This window comes from Electrona antarctica (genome assembly GCF_951216825.1).
Source record: "Electrona antarctica genome assembly, chromosome: 12".
Classification (NCBI taxonomy): domain Eukaryota; kingdom Metazoa; phylum Chordata; class Actinopteri; order Myctophiformes; family Myctophidae; genus Electrona; species Electrona antarctica.
In genome coordinates this window covers 46,196,776-46,216,870 of record NC_136793.1, presented here as the reverse complement: position 1 = coordinate 46,216,870, position 20,095 = coordinate 46,196,776, and the positions used below count along the sequence as shown (strand labels likewise).

The 20,095-nt window shown below is 44.5% G+C and overlaps 1 protein-coding gene across 1 annotated transcript in view; it reads right to left on the bottom strand.

Annotated features, from left to right (window-relative positions):
- The window catches only part of mctp1a (multiple C2 domains, transmembrane 1a), a gene marked incomplete at its 3' end in the record, with an annotated part of 149,746 nt that extends 143,925 nt beyond the window's left edge, over nt 1–5,821 (bottom strand). Inside the window, exon 1 of the mRNA XM_079517003.1 lies at nt 5,725–5,821. Within this exon, the coding sequence (XP_079373129.1) occupies nt 5,725–5,785 (61 nt within the window). The 5' untranslated portion in view covers nt 5,786–5,821. The remainder of the gene's footprint in view (nt 1–5,724) is intronic.
- Between the last annotated feature and the right edge of the window lie 14,274 nt (nt 5,822–20,095).

The window sequence follows — 20,095 nt, the reverse complement described above, 5'->3', positions numbered from 1 at the left end:
TGCATATCCACACTGGAGAAAAACCATACCGCTGCAAACATTGTGACAAGAGTTTCAGTCGGTTAGGTAATCTAAAGACTCACCTCCGTATTCACAGTGGAGAAAAACTATACCACTGCAAACAGTGTGACAAGAGTTTCAGTCAGTTAGGTCATCTGCAGTCTCACCTGCATATCCACACTGGAGAAAAACCATACCGCTGCAAACAGTGTGACAAGAGTTTCAGTCATATAGATAGTCTAAAGACTCACCTCCGTATTCACAGTGGAGAAAAACCATACCACTGCAAACAGTGTGACAAGAGTTTCAGTCGTATAGATAGTATAAAGAACCACCTGCGTATCCACACTGGAGAAAAACCATACCGCTGTAAACAGTGTGACAAGAGTTTCAACGATTTAGGTAGTCTAAAGAAACACCTGCGTATCCACACTGGAGAAAAACCATACCGCTGTAAACAGTGTGACAAGAGTTTCACCGATTTAGGTAGTCTAAAGAAACACCTGCGTATCCACACTGGAGAAAAACCTTACCGCTGAAAACAGTGTGACAAGAGTTTCAGTCAGTTAGGTCATCTAAAGACACACCTGCGTAAGCATACTGGAGAAAAACCATACCACTGCAAACAGTGTGACAAGAGTTTCAGTCGTTTAGAACTTTAGATAGTCTGAAGAGCCACCAGCGTATTCACAGTGGAGAAAAACCATACCACTGCAAACAGTGTGACAAGAGTTTCATTTGCTTAAGTTATCTGCAGTCTCACCTGCATATCCACACAGGAGAAAAACCATATCGCTGAAAACAGTGTGACAAGAGTTTCAGTCAGTTAAGTAATCTAAAGACACACCTGCGTAAGCATACTGGAGAAAAACCATACCACTGTAAACAATGTGACAAGGGTTTCAGTTTGTTAGCTTATCTAAGGACTCCAAAACCATACCGCTGCAAACAGAGTTTCAGTCAGTTAGGTACTCAGTGTACATGGAGAATAGTTTCACCGAATTAGGTACTCCAGTAAGGCCTGTACCCTAGCCCTTTTTTTAGGACTCGAACTTGGCAGGAATTTTCGAGCGAACATCCGAACCATTCATTTCTAATTAATTAAAAAAATAACCGTCGAGATATCCGTCTTGAACATGATCAGAGCGCATCAGGGCCATTGACATCTCTTTGTCTGGAGTTACTCCAGACAAAGAGATGTCAACGGCCGTGAACATTAACACTTAGGCGGCTAGCATTTATTGAAAAATCACACCCGTGTGAACTGAGTGGTGGTCTTATATAGACTGATCAGCTGTGGTCTGACGTAATGTCTGACGTAATTAAATCACACCCGTGTGAACTGGGTGACCGTAGCAACCATGCTCATTTTTTTGGCACAGACAGACAGACAGACAGACAGACTAACAAAGCCAGTTGTAGGAGTGGTTTACACCACTCAAAAAACCTAGGTCAGTATTTAGAAGGAGTTTTTAGGATTGGCCTCAGTCCAAAATGGGTTAAATCTAGATCTACAAGCTCACAATGCGTTGCATTGCGACGCATGGTGAGCTTGTAGTTTGGCTATTTTTAAATAGCCGATGTACAGTATGTAGGTTTAAAGCGGTTAAACTGATGTTGACGCTATATTAACTCATTTAGCTGGGGTCACCCTAGAACCCTCTCAATGACGCATGGGGGGGGGGTCCAGGGACCCCAATTTGAGAACCACGGGTCCTACAGGAGAGGAGAAGAGAGAACAATCTGATCATCGTGGTGCCAGGAGAACAACCTCTCTCTCTCAATGTCAACAAGACCAAGGAGTTGATTGTGGATTACAGGAATAGAGGGTATATGCGCATGCATAAAGTGAGTGGCAAAGTTAGTTTAATGTCGCTTAACGTCGTTTAATGCAATCAGATATAGGACTTTTCTGTTTTGATGTGGGCTGTAGTTTTTTTGCCACCCAGTAGGCGTTACCGCAAAACGTCCGGGTATGATGATGATGATGTCACGCGCATACTCTCTATAGAGGAGAGAGGCTGGAGCCCACCTACAGTACATCAATGGGAAGCAACAGCATCGCCTGTTTCACCTCAGGCGGCCAACAAAGTTCAGCGTGGGGTCGAGATACCTACAGGCCTTCCACTGAGGCCGTATAGGGTGTACCAAAACTCCTGGAGGGGGCGTCAACATATGTGTCACGTGGTAGCGGCCGCCAATGCCCGCCATACTTGCTGGCTTGTCTGGTTTGTTTACATTGAGCGACTATCCGTGTGCTTGTATACGTTCTTTTTTTAAACTGACCTCACAATGGTGCAGACTTGCTCAGTAAATAAGTGCCACAGCAGGTCGCGTCGAGGAAATGAGCCAGAAAACGGAATTAGATGTTCAGCTTTCCAGCATGGAGACAGCATCAAGGAACCCAGATTGACGAGTTTACAAAAAGACGTAGAATGGCTTGGATCTCGGCTGTACGGCGCACGGGCGCAGAGACATAACGTTCAACAAAGTATCTAAGCACAGCCGTGTTTGTTCACAACATTTTCCTTGTCCTTGTAATGTATTTGGGCCCGACGTTCTTTCTATCCATCCTGGTGTTGGTTCACTATGTTGTCGCCAAGAACGAGCTCAATATTTACAAAAACATACCACCGTCACTCTATTCTGAGTGATGTGGGCTAGAATTTAATGCCCACGAGAGGGCCGTCCCTAGCTTTTCAAACGCCGCCCCCCTCTTGGTGACGTACACGTTTTCACACGCTATAGACACATTCAGAGACGGGCCCCCTGGTCGCAGCCAACACTGTAGGCAGAAACAAGATATCTGCGGGGTGCACAGTCAGCTCTTCTACACTAACTTTACAAAGATGCCCAGAACATTGGGATGAACCTGTGTAATTTGCGGCTGCTCCAACAGTAGTGGCAACTACTGGCAATTCAACTGTGGAGAGAAACGGAATGTCAAATACGAGCGCCCGCCCACATTTCGTTGCGCATTTAGTAGTGTAATTACGGCACCGCTCAGCGGCGGTTCAGGACCTTTCACTGCTTCGTCTGAGTCACCGCAGGGCCGCTGAGCGGTGCCATATTTATTACACTACTAAATGCACAATGAAATCCGGGCGGGTGCTCGTATTTGACATGCCGTTTCTCTCCAAAGTTGAATTTTGCCACTACTGTTGGAGCATCCATAGACTACACAGTTTCATCCCGATGTTCTGGGCATCTTTGTAAAGTTAGAGTTAGTAAAAAGCAGGTAAAAGAGTAACGTTTGAGCAGACTAACATCAGTACCATTCAATGTAGTAGAAGAGCTGACTGTGTGTACCCCGCAGATATCTTGTCTCCGCCTACAGGGAATACGTTGGCTGCCAACGAGGAGACCCATCTCTGAATGTGTCTAGTATTGAGACCATCCTGGTGACTGGATGCATCACCGCCTGGGCATGGCACTGCCCCCAACTGCAAAGCACTGCAGAGGGTGATAAGGAGAGCCCAGAGCATCTGCATGCCGACTCGAGCCTCCCTCCATCTATATAGGTAGGTATAGAAACCGGACATCTGAGTCAGTAAAACCTGTAGGGTCAGAGCCGGATTTACCTTGCTGAGGGCCCCCGGGCTGGAGCTAATTTGAGGGCCCCCCTTGGGGCGCGCGGCAGAGCCGTGCGAAAAAAATGTGGGCTATTTTGTTTTCATTTTGGGGTACCCAGGCCCCTAAAAAGAGAGGCAGGCAGGCAGGCAGGCATGGGCAGGCAGAAGCTCTCAATGGTTTAACCATAATACAACTAAATACAATAACTATACACACATTTCACTTGAATTGGATTTCAATACTTTACAACAAAAAAAAAAGAAGAAAAAAACATTTTTTTTAAAAAATATTTGTCGGGGGCCCCCCTAGTCGGGGGCCTCCGGGTTGCAGCCCACCCTAGCCCAACGGTGGGTCCGCCTCTGTGTAGGGTTATTACAGTAAAGGACTAAGCCGCCACAACAACCATGGGACTGTTTCTGCTGTCAGCAGGCAAGCAGTTCTGCACAATAGACACCAACAGTCTATTCACGCTAGCGGTTATCCTTAGCTGTGTGGAAATTAGCCTGGTGCCAGGAGGAGACTGGAGCTGAACGAGAGCTGAACACTTCAGCTCACCTGACCGCTACTACTGCAATCTAAAAACACACACAGATACAGTAAGAGAAACAAACACACACACACACACACACACACACACACACACACACACACACACACACACACACACACACACACACACACACACACACACACACACACACACACACACACACACACACACACACACAGACACACACAGACAAAAATAAATCAATTAATCGACATCCGTTCGATAAGCACGGGAATCGATCAGGAAAAAATTATCGACTATTCTATAAAATAAAAAAAGTGGACCATTTTGGTCCGCGAGCCATGCTTGCGCCTCGCAACGCCTTCACCTCATGTGTTAACAAGGAAGTCAACAAGTGCAGCTACAGTCATGCCGTCCACGCAGAAAAAAAAGTCAAAAGTGACGTGGTTTCATTTTAAAATATGCAAAGATGACCCATTAAAAGTGGAGTGCCAACCACTGTCGTGGTTGTGGACACATGTACCACGTTATCCAAAGTTGGCACCTGTAGCGAAGAGGATTCTATCCATCCCTGATTCCCTGGCAGGCTGCCACTAGAACCCCGTCGGAGTGCATCTTCTCCAAAGCAGGATTTATTGTCAACAAAAATAGAAGTTCCCTGTGAGAAGAATGTAGACACGTTGGTCTTTTGGCACACAATGAAAGTCGGGTTCTTCAAATCAACAGCAGTGAGTAGAGTCGTCTTTTCTGCACTAATATAAGTATGGTAACTATAATGTTGCACTCAGAGCTGCTTTTTAGGTTGTGCAAACTGTGCGTGAGGCCCTGTGCGGCTGCACAGGGCCTCACGGAGTCGCGCCTGCGAGGCCTCACGCTAGACGGCATTTTTTTATTCTTAGAAATGGGAGCAGCTTTACCTCTCTCTCTCTCTCTCCTTTTAATTGAGATATTAACTATTTAATTACATATTTCCATTTTGCACCAATATTGTGGCCACTGCCATGTCTTAATACAGTGTTTGTCTGGAGATCCAAATATATATATATATATATATATATATATATATATATATATATATATATATATATATATATATATATATATTTATATATATATTTATATATATATTTATATATATATTTATTTTTTTAAGAGTAAAGAGAGCCTATACTGTCAGCTGTCCAGCAGTCCAAATATTATTAAATTAAATTTCAGAATGGTAGACCTGAGGCCTGAGGCCTACCATACCAGGCCTGAGGCCTACCATGGCACATCTATGCACGAAATGTCTATGTTCACAGGCTTCTGTGTGCGGCCTAGAGGGCATCTGAGCATGTGCAACACCATACCTCTTACACCATGTCCCCTTTGGGAAACCGGGCCATTGTCTGTGTGTCTCTAGTCTACTCTACAAACGTAGAAGTAGGAGCGAACGCCAATGGTGCTGACCACGGGAGACAAGACTGGAAAAAAGAAAGAGAGCTCGAAGTCACGATGCAAAAAACTTGTGAACGTGAAACGTTGCGGCAACAACATGCCTTCTTCAGGGTATTTTTTCAAGTCTAGTCTACTCTACACAACCTTCAGTAGTAATTTAACCAAAGAGTGAAAGCCAGGATTCACTGAGCTCTTCCTCTTACCTGTTCTGTCTCTGATGGCCAGGTTGTTCCCTCTCTTCAGGATGATGTCCAGCTGGTACATGGCTGGGCTGGCTGGGTGAGGCGGCGGAGGCTCCGCATTACTGGGCCCCACGCTGTTGATGCCCTGCAGAAAGAGCAACGTTCAAGGGTCAACTTAATTTGTCAACAATATAACACCACTTAGTAAAAAGGCACGTGAGCTTCATTGTGGCTGCGCTTAAAACCATAGCACAGCAGCTCAAGAGTTTAAGTGTCAAACGTGATCTTTCCAAATACAGTAACTAAAACGCAGAACCAAAAGAAAAATTCTCTTCCACCCATATGTGGAAGCCCATATTACTTATATTGGGGAGTAACTTGCGTCACGACCAGTGCTTAATTTCAGCCGGAGCTTGGCGGAGCTCAGCTCCGGTACCTGTCACTTGAGCTCCCCTACCTGTAGAGGCAGCTCCGGTAGCTGTAGAGGGCGCTCCGCCACCCCAAATGCACATTACAATATACAATACGTCTCTATTATTATTTTAGATTCATTTTCAAGTCAACTAGGCTTCTTCCTCGTCATAGTTACTTCTATTTCCAGTACGATTCCAAAATAAAACATGGCTTGAATGATCGCATTGCAAGTACAAACAAAAAAACAGTCTTATTTTGAAATGTGTGCCCGTTTTGAGAGGAAATAGGTGGCTATGGAACCCCTGCGTCGTGAGGCTTGACGCCTCACTGTTGACGGTGCGTAAATAAAAACAACTCGTCTCGACTTTTGCAATTTGCATCTGTTGTCGTTCGTTGCATATGGAATATGGAACTTTCATGCTTTTATGGAGCAATAGATTAACTGCTACTTGGAGTTTAGCCTTGGGGACAGCATGCGTGTTGGTGAGTTCTTATGAACAGAACTGACTGCATTGCCAAATCTCGCAAAGACACCCGGCTTTACAACATGGCTCGATGATCAGAATCGAATATCATAACGCTTGCTTTGGTGGGCCCGGGGAAAAAAAAGACTAGTACAGAATTAAGTAGTAGTAGCATTATTGAGTTGTCATCGGAGGAGGAGGGGGAAGAGGAGGCGGAGGAGGAGGCGGAGGAGGAGGAGGCGGAGGTGGAGGAGGAACTTGGATAAGGACAACAACAACGCGCATGCAGGTATTTAGCATTGCGTACTGTTCTGATGATGGGCCACCCTACCTTAATACTGTATTTTATACAGTATCTAATATAACGTTGAACTTGAGCCGCTGTGCCAACTGAACTGCAAATGCCTACTATAGTTGTGTGTTGTGAGCCAGCGGGCCCCTGTGTAAACTGCTGCTGCAAATGTTATTGATTGACTGATTGGAAATGTTATTCCGTTTGTAGAATGGGTACAGTTCAAACGAAAGTAGCCTACACAGGTCAGGTCAATACAAAATCTGACTGCTACGAGTATAAAACCAGAAAAAGCTTAAGACTTGTTACTTCAGGGTCCTCCATTTTCAATTCATCAGAACATTTAAAGACATATAAAAACGTCTATATGCCTACTCTATTGTGTTCTGATGGGTGGGCTAAAAAAAAAGGCAAAAAAAATGTGCGCGTGCATGTGTGTGCACGTGTGCGTGCATGCGCGCATGCATGTGCACGCACCCAAGCTCCGGCACCTAAGAATTTAGAAATTAAGCACTGGTCACGACCCAAGTGATCCAGGGAGGAAGCGGCCTGTTATAGTGTGAATCGGCCTGTTTCAGCGCTCCTACAGTACGTCATGTACAGTACCTCCATTGTGACCATTGCTTTTACATAAGCTGGGTTCAGTTATACAATACAGTATAAGCTATAGTTGCCTCACAGTGCTAGCATCTCTTGCATGTATGCAGATATTCCATCTCAACATAAAGTAGATGGTGAGACATGACAGGCCAACCCATGCTAGGGGTTGTATAATGCTGAAAGGGAAATGGAGAGAGAGAGAGAGAGAGAGAGAGGGGTGGGGGGTTCAGCATCCCTATTCTGGGGGGGAACGTCCACCAAAAATAGTAGATCTACAAGTTCACAACATGTCGCACAAGCATGTTGATTTTTACTCGTGGGACAAAAAGAGAGCGTACCGAGTACAGCTGCAACTCTGGCCTGTTTTTCTAAGAATAGGGGGTTCATAAGTGGTTAAAATAGCCTTTCCGCCCTCGACTGGTTCCATCAGCATGCCGAGCCTCCATACATACATCAGCACTAACACGCGGGCACAGCACTGACCTCAGGGCTGCAGCAAGCTCCTGCTACGCCACACGCATGACCTGCTTACAGACAGCCCCTCCAAGACCACAATGTTCCCCAGATTCTTATTGAAGGGATGCAGCATCTCATTTTCAGGGGGGACCCGTAACACACAAACAAGATACAGTACATAAAACGTACAGTACACAGATACAGACAATATACAGATACATAGATACATAAATACACAGACAGCTTGCTCAGCCTCTCCCACCCACCCCGGCAAACCAACCACCACATCATCAGCTGTTAAGCAACAGAGGAATGGAAGTGCAAATACATCGGCGAATGTAAAGCGACTGAAGGATGAAACATATAGAGGAAGATTCTTCAAATCAAATGGGGCTTTATAACAGAAAGACCTCCGTCCAACCTTGTTGAAGATTTTTAAAGTAAGGGTATACACTGACACCACGTTAGACAGGAACGCCCAAAAACGTCACATCCGGTTTTAGCCTGGGGTAAGAATTTTCTATGGCTGCCAATGCAACTTGGTCCAATCCTTAATCACATACGGACAAACATCTATGCCGATGCTATCTAACTTGCGGAGGTAGCGTGCCTTGTCCACGGGCAACAGATCTTTCAACGTATGGCATTGCAAATACGTTAATATTGTTAATATCTCAATATTGTTTTGAAAATGCCGCAAATTGCATTGAAGTGAACGAGCGCAAATCACAACTTCCCCCGGTGGTGGGCGGAGTCACAGTTTGAGGCGCTGTTTACGCGCCGTGGTGTCAGTGTATTGTAGATGTCTAAGTGGATATGATGAAGTAGACTGGGCCAAGTACTGCTTCAGGTAAGAAGGACACTTCATACATTTCTAAATGAAGCCCCTCCAAGACCCCAATGTTCCCTGAGAAGTTCGGATGCATCGCATGGATCCAGGGTAAGGGTTGGATTTGCTGGAGGCAGATCCCTGCGTATGGCTCTGCTTCTGATAAGCCCCATCTGGTTATTCAGTATGCTCGCCCCGCAGCCAGGGACGTGTTTCATCCCTGCTTCTGGTCAGTATGAATTGCATACATGCATTTTCCTTTTGGGAAATGTCCACAGAATGTCCGATGCTGTATTGTACGTTTCATAATGCCACAATTTTAACCAGTGGTGGAAAGTACTTAACACACAGCGTGCGGCAAAGGGATTCTACGTGGTTAAAATCCCAACGGTCCGATGCGGGAAAGGGATTTCTACGTTTACCGCATTTTTTTATTGATTACTTTCAATCGTCTTTCTACACACCCGGGCACTTTACCAACTACCACTTGATGATAGCACAACACTCCGATCATGTGAACCCAAAAAAAAAGAAAAAAATGCCTCTCCCCCTCCCTTCCTGAAAACAGGACGGGAGGCAACCCCCGTATTGTCACGTAATGGCTGCTCGGAGACTCCCATGCAACTCAGGTCAGCAGAATCGCTCCATACCAAGCCGATCGTGTCAGTGCTGTGGGGTGCACTTCTCATCTGATTTCTCTCTCTTTGTTTCAGGGAGGGGAGGGCTCCCTCCTCTGTGTTTCAGCGGAAGGGTTGTGTGTGTAATCTGACCCAAGTGTGACTGAGTGTCTGTCCGTCAGATTTCTGTCTCCTTTTTTCTTCATATTCAAACAAAAAAACTCACGGATTGTATCGTCCCTCGGCGAGCGGTTATTTCTTTATTATGATGATCAACGCCGGTCAGATGAAACATTGCAAATGTTACGAGAGTTGGAAAGGCCCTAACTCTTTCCACCTCGGAGGAAAAAACAGCAGGCGAACACGGCTAGCCGAGTTGGAACGATACACAGCGTCTGACATAAAACCGCTTTTAATTAGAAGAGTACGTTACTACAAAAGCAGGTGTTACATAAAGGTGCATATCTCCAGAATGGAAGATGGTAAAAAAAAAAAAAAGTGGACAAGTTACGCTTTCTTTTGAGGTGAACATTTACTGTCGGCCTAGGAAAAGTGTGTTTGTCCAATGCTATCATTGTAGCATACCCATATCAGTTTGTGATAGTCTTAGCAAGCTATGTGTTAAAGTGGAAATTTTAGGTACATTTACAAATGTCCAATTTTCAATACTTTATACTTCTACTCCACTACATCTCAGAGGAAAAATATTGTACTTTCAAAACATTACGTATTGCTATTAATACGTAAAATAAACATTTTGGAAATATTTTCATTATTCCAATAAAGTTAGTACTAATGATAATGAAATACACTAATCCTATATGTTATACGTTGCTTAAAGGCCAGGCCAGGGACATTGAGCAATGAGAGCTGAAAACAGGACCTCGCCATCACACTCACGTCACCATGACTCAGCCTGTGGAGTGGGTTGTCTAACCTCAATGTGTCATCATGCCATCAGGCACAAACATCATTTATTCAACTCACAACCATGGTATGGAGTACAGATTCATAAATAGTATAAAATACAATACATAGGCCCTCATTTATCAACGTGGCGTACGCCAAAATATGGGTGCACGCCGGAATTACCGCAATTTCCGGCTTTTACCATTTCCACAAAACCTTGAACTTGAACGTGCGCCAGGACAAAGATCACGTCAGGTCGGGAGCTGTCGTAGGCTTTGTCCTCAGCTGTCGTAGAACAGCGGAGCAGCATTGTCTGAACTGCTGACAGGCTGTCACAGGCATCTAAACATGTGACCAGATTTGACTGAGAGACTGCCATCGCGCAAATTCCAGCTTTTCACCAGAGGAGGAAAACTTTTTTTATTTTATTTTTTCAAAATGAGTTTATAGCACAGGCAGACTCTTCACATACTAGAGCATGTCTGAAATAAGTGTCAGAGCTGAAATCGACATGTAAATATGAAATAAATGCTTAAACATGTAGCTAGGTGTAATGTTAGAGACCACAGAAGTGAACCTTTCAAGCCTGTTTTCTCAACTCGCTTTTTTTTGCAAGACATTACTCTATAAGCCATATCTCCAAAACTGGTGTGTCAAACTGAACAACCAATGTGTCAATTTGAAGCTATGATTCCCTGCTTTCATATGACATGAAAAAAACGAAAATTCAAAAGAATCCAATGGCAGTCCCTCAGTCAAATTTAGTCACACATGTGTTTTCACTCCTAAAATGTATAAAACTAATAATACGTGTCAAAAAAATATATTTTTTAAAGGCATGTCATATGAAATTGGTAGGATATTTCCATGTGTGCAAGCAATTAAAATCGTGCAATTAAAAACAATGTTGCAAGTTAGACGCTTAAGCCATTTAAACATGTGTAGGGTAGGCCTACAGCTATTATTTAATTCATGCAGGTGTTTGTTCTTTATTTATTTAAGATACAACACACCAGTTGGGCTTGCAAGTTGCGTGTGCGTGCGTCTGTGTGTGTGTGTGTGTGTGTGTGTGTGTGTGTGTGTGTGTGTGTGTGTGTGTGTGTGTGTGTGTGTGTGTGTGTGTGTGTGTGTGTATGAGAGGGGGGGGGGGTTGTCATCACATTTATCACTGCTAGGAATGAAATGAAGGAAGGATCAGCTGTTTGTGATCACTTTATAAATGCCGTGGCGACGTGAGTGACTACAAAACTGACGCTCGAATTGGGGGCAGATTTTACACTCAATTGATAAATGAGGGCCATAGTGTAGACAGACACGGCAAAAGGCATTCCTTATTTGAACAGTGGAAGAACAAATCACTCAGCTATACTAATGATCTCCATTTATGCCCATAAAAGGGACAAGGACTCACCTTTATAGATTTGAAAACTTGTGAAATGGGACATATTGCATACTGAGTAGTTTTACTTTTGGTACTTTAAATGCTTTTGTATTTTGAATATAGGACTTTTAGTATTTCCATATTGCATTATTGATACTTTTATTTAAGTAAAGACTCTTTTCACCCGACCACCACTTATTTTAAGGCATAGTACAGTAGCCTACGTATATGTAGCCTCGTTCTCAACCCTAATCATCTGTGAAGATGAGTAACATCAAATCTCTATGCTGAAATTAGCTGATCTACGGATCTACCGTATTATAGGCACTTTGGGCACTTTTTTTTTATCTCCACAGAAAATGGTGTCTAAAAATAATTGTGTTTTATTGTTGCTGAGAATGCAGCTGAAAAGTGCAATTGTGTGTAAAAGCAGCAACTAGATTGGCTGTTCAAGGTGGGTGGGCCCACTGGGCTGTGTGAGGTCAGGTGGAGAGGTGATTCTGGTGGAATAAAAGACGTGATGTCCACCATCCAGCATTGCTTTGTTTTCATAGCGCCAGGTGGCTTGACAAAAAAAGGTAAAAACACTGAAATACACTGGCACTGGTGGATTCTCTCACCCAATTGCTTACTATGTGGGTCAAATAAAAAATAATGTGCTTGTTACTGCCTGACTGTCACTCTGGGGGCGGGGTAGGCGGCCGGGAATAGGCCAATATAACAGCATAAAACTGCCCCAAAACGGCCCAAATTTTGTGTAGGGGGGCCCTTCCAGCTTCAGTGCCGAGGGGCCCTCAGAGGTGTTAATCCGGCACTGCTCCCGTGCCATACCATTTCTCATAATTTCATGATAAACTAGAAAAAGTGCCCTTCTGGGCACAGGTCTCCACCAGGAGGATAGGAGTGTGAGTGTGATGTTTGGCAAAATGTTTAGGAGCAATATAAACGTGTGTGTGCGCGTGCGTACATGCGTGCGTGTGTGTGACGTGGCTTGGCCTGTTGTAGCGCCACCATGAGGCTGATTTGAAAACTGTCAAGTGGCATTTCTTCCAAAGCCTAGTGGGAATATGCATGCACAGTTTCACCACAATCGGACGCTGCGTTGAGTAGTTGTGGTGATTTGTACAAAGCGGGCTACTCCTGAAAAGTTTAGAAGCCAATCGTAGCCAATGAGGGTGGATTATGAGAAATCAAACAAACCCGTCTTGATCACATGACTATGGAGAGCATGTGTACCGATTTCTGCCAGTTATAGCGCCACCATGAGGCTGAGTTGAAAATGTTCATGTGGCATTTCTTCCTCGGCCTAGTGGGAATGTGCGTGCACAATTTCACGGAAATCACACGATGTGTTCATGATTTGCAGCATTTTGTTTGAAACTGAGCACTCCTGCTTGCTTTGGAAGCCAATCTTAGCCAATCAGGATGGAGTCTGAGAAATCTGAAAGACCCGTTTCGTTTAATGGCTCTAGAGAGACTGTGTACCAATTTGCGTGATGTTTGGACAAAATCTGTAGGTGTACTGTCCAAAAACTTGTTTTGCACAAAGCGGCCTCCTGGTGGCGCTATAACAGGCCGTTCTGGACATTTTGGGGCAGAGGTTCATCGTTGGCATCCAGGGAGTGTGTGTGCAAAATTTGGCATCGACCGGGTTAACGGTGCCGGAGATTAGCTGTTCACAGACGGAAAGACGGACACACACACACACGGACACACGGACGGACGGAGTGCAAAACATACTCTCTCCCCATGCCTTCGGCCTGGTGGAGACAATAATAATTAATTAACATAAGCTCCATGTCAGTTTCAAACCGTTAAAGAAGACACACTCACTTTATTTGCCATGTCAAACAGGATTTATTTCCACAGGAGCAACAAGGCGGCACATTTACTGTAGATCAATAGACGTTGTCACGTACATTGCAAGGCAATACGGTCGACAATCAGTCAATCAAATAATATTTTATGTTGAGATTATACATGTTAATGATGATTATCTATTGACTTTTTTCTGCATGTTTGCACTAAAAGGGCAAATGCGATTTGGCCTTCAGGTCAAAGTTTTCCCTATGCCTCACCCTTGCTTTGTGTTTTAGATAGATGTGTGTGGGCATATCCATAAACTCCACACCAAAGACGAGCTCAATGTCAGGAGTAAAGTCTTCTTCAATGTGTCCCACACGAGTGGCACAGTTCTTAAGCTCCTCCAACGTGTCATTACGTCTCACAATTTCTTGCTTGAATACTTTGTTGGCAGCCTCCAGGTCACAGTTGAAAGGGGACATATGCATTGTCTTGTCGTCTCCTATACCCATCGTGTCTTCGGGAAACAGTTGCGTCACAGAGAAAACTGTGGCATTTGAGAGACGCATGTGGTGGACTTGGAGTCCCATGAATAGTTTGTTTACAAGCATGAGGTTGAAAAGACAGACCCCGCTTCGGCTTCGATGTTCACGCTCGTCGTTCTGTTGGAAGGTTTGGCTCATTTCCTCAAGCTTCCGCAGGTACTTCTCTGTCTCCTCTCTCATCCTGGCTGGGTTGTTCGCAACATGCGGGACAAGCCTCAGGTACTCGCTCACTACCGGGACAAAGGGGTTTTTACAACTAGGCTGTAAAAACAGACCTAGGCTGCTAGGCTGCAAAAACAGACCCGGGATAGGTCCCGACTCCGGCACCCACTGTCCCTTCACCTCCTTGGCCAGAGTGTCAAACAGCAGCGCCAGCGAGAGGGCCACCACCCCCATGCCACCCATGGTGACCTTGCCCTCCCTGCCGAACGTGGTCCTCAGGCGTCGGGTGAAGTCGCCCAGCTCCGACGGGCTCAGTGAGTTCTGCACGTCTCTGTAGTGGTCACTGAGGTGGAGCGAGGAGTTGAGAGAGAACAGCAAGTTGTTGACGAGGGGATTAGGTGCGTAGCCTGGAATGGGACAAATGTCACTCGCTAGCAAAGACAGCTGCGGAAACATAGATGGAGGGCAAAGCATAAAAGCGAAGCCGGGGTTAAGAATATTTCCCATCTTGAAGAGTAACTAATCTAACAATAAAAACGAATGATCAAGAACAGAGTGCAGTCAATAGTCAAATGTCTGTGTCCAACGACCTGCTTGTCTCCACTCTCTGTCTATAATGTTTCAGATGGATCAATTGTGTGTATTTACTTATATCGACACAGGTAATAATTTACAGAGTGCAAACTGAAGTGTACCAGACTAAAATGACTGATTTCATAAACATGAGAAGGGAACCAGGTCAAGGATAAAAGTATGGTTTTATTGTACTTAAATGGACTTTTTGAATGCCTCCGTACCTTGACGTTATAAATTGATTACTACTTTTTCAAGTGCACAACCCCGTTAATTGAGTCAAAGTGAATTAAGTTTACATATTAGTCAAATATTACTCCACTACAAGTGAATGTTGCTCTGTCAACTGTGTGTGTGTGTGTGTGTGTGTGTGTGTGTGTGTGTGTGTGTGTGTGTGTGTGTGTGTGTGTGTGTGTGTGTGTGTGTGTGTGTGTGTGTGTGTGTGTGTTCCACTGTTGGTTCATATGGACCCTGGACTGCTCTCAGTAAAACATCATTAATACTCCATTGCACAGGCTGTGGTGACAGTGTCACGAGTATAAATTAGGAATAAAGCTGCATTCTGGGGCACCAATGGCCTAGTGGTCAAGGCCATTGGCCTGTGGTTAGTTACTAGAGTGTTTGAGTTGTATCATTGTTAATCTGTGTTGTTAATTGTTAGTAAACTTTTTTTTACTTTTAGTTTATGATCTCCTGCGTTCGTCTGAGTTCCTGCGCTTGGGTCCTACAACACCTTCTGGAAACCGTGACACTGACGCCTTTTCTGCGTGTCACTTCCCGTCTCTCTCTCTGGTTTCAAATAAAGACAAGCCCAACTTATATACTTAAACCAATATGTGTGCATGGTCCCCTCTGACTATGGGATCTAAACTCCTGCAGTCACTCGTGCTGCGTCGCGCCATAGAGTATAAAGAAGGATAGAGACTGAACTGGTGCGAAGCACCAAAATTGGGCACCAAAATTTGGTGCCCAAAATGCGGAAGTGCAAACGCGCTCAACGTTAAAGCCCAGCTGCACGGGGTTTCCTCGTCATACTTCCACGGGTCCGCCTGCAGTCCCTCCTCTTACCACTAGGGCCCAGTGCTTCAACGTTGGAGAGCCTCACTGGCCCCTTGCGTCGTGCACACAAAATGGGCCTCGTATTTCATCATGATTGATGTGTTCATTTGACTGAATGAATGGCCCAAACTAGACCCTATAACCCATTTAGACCTGAAAAAAGTCTTCTGAAAGAATATATATTCAAAGATTTGTGCCGCATTTTCACGATTTTTCAAAAATAGCAGACCTACAAGATCGACAAGCTATGAGCTTGTAGATCTGCTATTTTTCAATAGCTAAAGTATATCATAATGCTTAGTTAAAACACCAAAAAGGGATCCCGCCCAGAATGGGATAAACTAGGTTCCCCCCCATCTGACGAGCTTGTGAGCGGTCTGACATTAGATTCAAATGAGATTTGATTATTAGAGTAATAATGATCAAGTTTAATATTCCATTTTCTAGATATCTCTGAGAAACTGTGATCAAGACAGTTGAATCAGTTAATTCATTTGGCAGTTTTGTTTATCGGGAGAAAAGTTCCACTTCCTCCACAAACGTGTTGTTTTGTGTGTTACTGCATGAAGGGACTGTGAGTGACAGACTGAAAGATGGCAGTTGAAAGATGATGAAGGTGTTTGTGTTTTCAAAAGTAACTAGTAGTCACGACGACCAACCGATGAGTCACCCGCGCGCGCACACGCACACACACACACACACACACACACACACACACACACACACACACACACACACACACACACACACACACACACACACACACACACACCTAAGTAAAAGTATCAATACTGCACAGGGGTCATCGCGATGCTGGCTTGTGGTGGACATTTTTGTCAAAATTCTTGTACATTTAATTTGATTATGCTCTTGAATCGTTTTTTTTCCCTCTCCTTGCTCTTTTTTGCACTCTCTCCCTGTCTTTAATATTCATATGTTTTTATCACTATTCTACTGCTGTTATTGTCTGAAAGACCAAAAGACCAAACGACCAAAATAAGGTTTAGTCATATGTACCTGTACACAAGATGTAACAATAAAGTACAACCTTGAACCTTGTTGTTCATGTATATTGCATTGTCTTGTCTTTAATGTATGCCTTGAGCCGAGCAAAACGAATCCTTGTGGATAATAAAAACATCTCATCTAAATTCCTATCACACAAAGATTTGGAGAACCAGGAGAACATGCAGCGATCTCTCAACCTTCAGACACACTCTTCACCTTCCTCTAGATCAACACAACCACCCCTGCCTGGCACAGCTGGCCTTTCAAGTCATCACTTTCTAATAGACGGCGTAAGGTAAGAAATAAATAATTGTTGACGTGACTTTACGCTATATATACTTGTCCAGCCTGCCTGTTTGTACACTGTATAATAAATAGCACCATTTAGGCTTGACATTTAGAAGCATTTTACTGAACAGATTCTGTCATAGTGCCACATTTGCAATAAACCAAAGATACAATTATCTGCTTTGTTTTCCCACTGCTGTGATAATTATAACATGTATTTACAATACATATCATATAATGATATTATTATTATTATTGTTATAATAAGCTTTTTAACCATTTGTCCACACAAAGGATATGCATAAAAGGACACAAATATTATAGGTGCATTAGAGTTATATCTGCAAAATCATGGCATGTGTTTTCATGATACAACAGGCATGTCACTCAGTACTCTATGGGTATAAGTAACAGCGTCTCCGCCATATATGACGGCTGCCAATTATAGCAGAGACACCACAATACTTTGCCAGCCTTTTTGCCTCTTTTTTGGGCATCCCACACACACACACACACACACACACACACACACACACACACACACACGCAAAAAAACATTCACGCTCGGGATGGTGACGATCTGACACGGGCTGTCTAATGTTTGTCAACAACGCCGAGAAACAGGTGGAGACATGTGCACATGAGATATGACAGCAATAAAGATCAGGAGTGAGCAAAAAAAAACTAAAAACAGCGCGATGGAGAGAAAGAGAAACAGAGGGAACCAAAGGTGCAGCAACCATCGAGTTGATAAAACAAAAGAAGGTAATAACTTCACAGCGGATAATGTCTGTGCATGACACTAAACCTTTCAACTCATGAACAATGACAGAATAAAAACATCCATGGTATCGTAGTGACCACTGAATTTAAGAAAATGTAACTGCGTGCGTGCGGCCGGCCGGCCCTGGCCACAGACAGTGAGGTAGAGGGGACACAGGGGTGACAGAGGATCAAGGCTTTGAGGTGACTTCCTATCCGTCAGTGTTGACACACATAATGCAGACAGAGCAGCAGTGAGCAGAGCTCCATCGCCGTCACAGCAGGTTAGGACACGGCTCTCACAGCATCCCGCCCAGCACCCTGCCTACAGCAGGTTAGGACACGGCCCTCACAGCATCCCGCCCAGCACCCTGCCTACAGCAGGTTAGGACACGGCCCGCACAGCATCCCGCCCAGCACCCTGCCTACAGCAGGTTAGGACACGGCCCTCACAGCATCCCGCCCAGCACCCTGTCTACAGCAGGTTAGGACACGGCCCTCACAGCATCCCGCCCAGCACCCTGTCTACAGCAGGTTAGGACACGGCCCTCACAGCATCCCGCCCAGCACCCTGTCTACAGCAGGTTAGGACACGGCCCTCACAGCATCCCGCCCAGCACCCTGTCTACAGCAGGTTAGGACACGGCCCTCACAGCATCCCGCCCAGCACCCTGCCTACAGCAGGTTAGGACACGGCCCTCACAGCATCCCGCCCAGCACCCTGCCTACAGCAGGTTAGGACACGGCCCGCACAGCATCCCGCCCAGCACCCTGCCTACAGCAGGTTAGGACACGGCCCTCACAGCATCCCGCCCAGCACCCTGCCTACAGCAGGTTAGGACATGGCCCTCACAGCATCCCGCCCAGCACCCTGCCTATACAAAACCCCACAGCCACCGAGGCACCTCCACTACAGGAACACGGACAAACCTCTGCGGTGCATGCATGCCTCCTTATTTTTTCTGCTGTCGGGCAGAAATCAACCATGTCCAAAATCTGAATATACAGATGTTCCATTCCAACTCTTCACGCTTTCCTGATCTTTTCCTGAAGGTTTTCTGAAAATGCACGTCGTTTTCCCTGCATGTTTTATTCACCGATTAGCCTAATGCTAATTCTACAGCTTTGCTACTGAAAAGAAGTGTTCAGCAGAGGAACACTTTTATCTATTCAGGGGATCTGAATAGAATTAACATATAACATATCATGCCCGCCGTTCTCACTGACAATGTTCCGTTTCTGACCATCTACTGAATCGCCAATGGCAGGACATGTGAAGTTCTCAAACGGCACATCTGTAATATTGTAACACAGCCTCATCAAAGGTGATATGGTGACTTTATACATTGTCAGTTTTTTAATGTGCTTAAATTATCATTATCACTTTACCCAAATCCAGCTCAAGTGGAGATAGTTGTTTGGTCCATCATTGAAAAGAAAACCTGAGTTGCAGCTACAGTAGGAGTTAGGAGGTTTAGTCAGAAGCGCTTTTACATACTTTTCATTGGTTCAATATCTATTGAAACGCAGATTGTTTTTGTTTGTTTGCCCGACAACGACAATCTAAAGGTGCTGGCCAATATACTGTACTGCAGGCTATCCCAGCGGTATTTCAAATGTTTTGTCCCTTAAGGCACACTATTTTGGGCAAGTAAAACATGTAAAGGCACACCTGTATATATGCTGTAACTTGATGCATGATTAACATGGTTAATTTTGTTAGGTCATGTGCATAATTCATTGACATGCCGTTAACATACAAAGCTGAAATATGGTTTTCTTCTCGACAGCGGCAATATTATGCTCACGTAAATAATGCTACCCAATTACCTCACACCTGGCTGCATTACATCCAAATGACCTGGCGGCTCTCATTGCAGTAGCACCAGACTCTAGTCTAGTGTGTGTGAATGGGTGAATGTAGGCTAATGTAAAGCACTCAAAAAATAAAAATAAAGTGCTATATAAATGCAGCATTTACCATTGATTTGACCACATCTTGTTTGATTGTATTTCATTGTATTGTTTTTGTTTTTAACCTGTGCAGCACTTTGGTCAACTTTCGTCCTTTGATTTGATTTGATTTGGTATTTGTGATCTACACTTATTTACGATGTTCACATTTGAGGGAGCATATAAGACACGGTACATGTGCATTGTAACTGAGGTTATAGCCCAAGGGGCAATACTTAACAGAGTACACGTCCAACACGTGACGACGACAACAGGA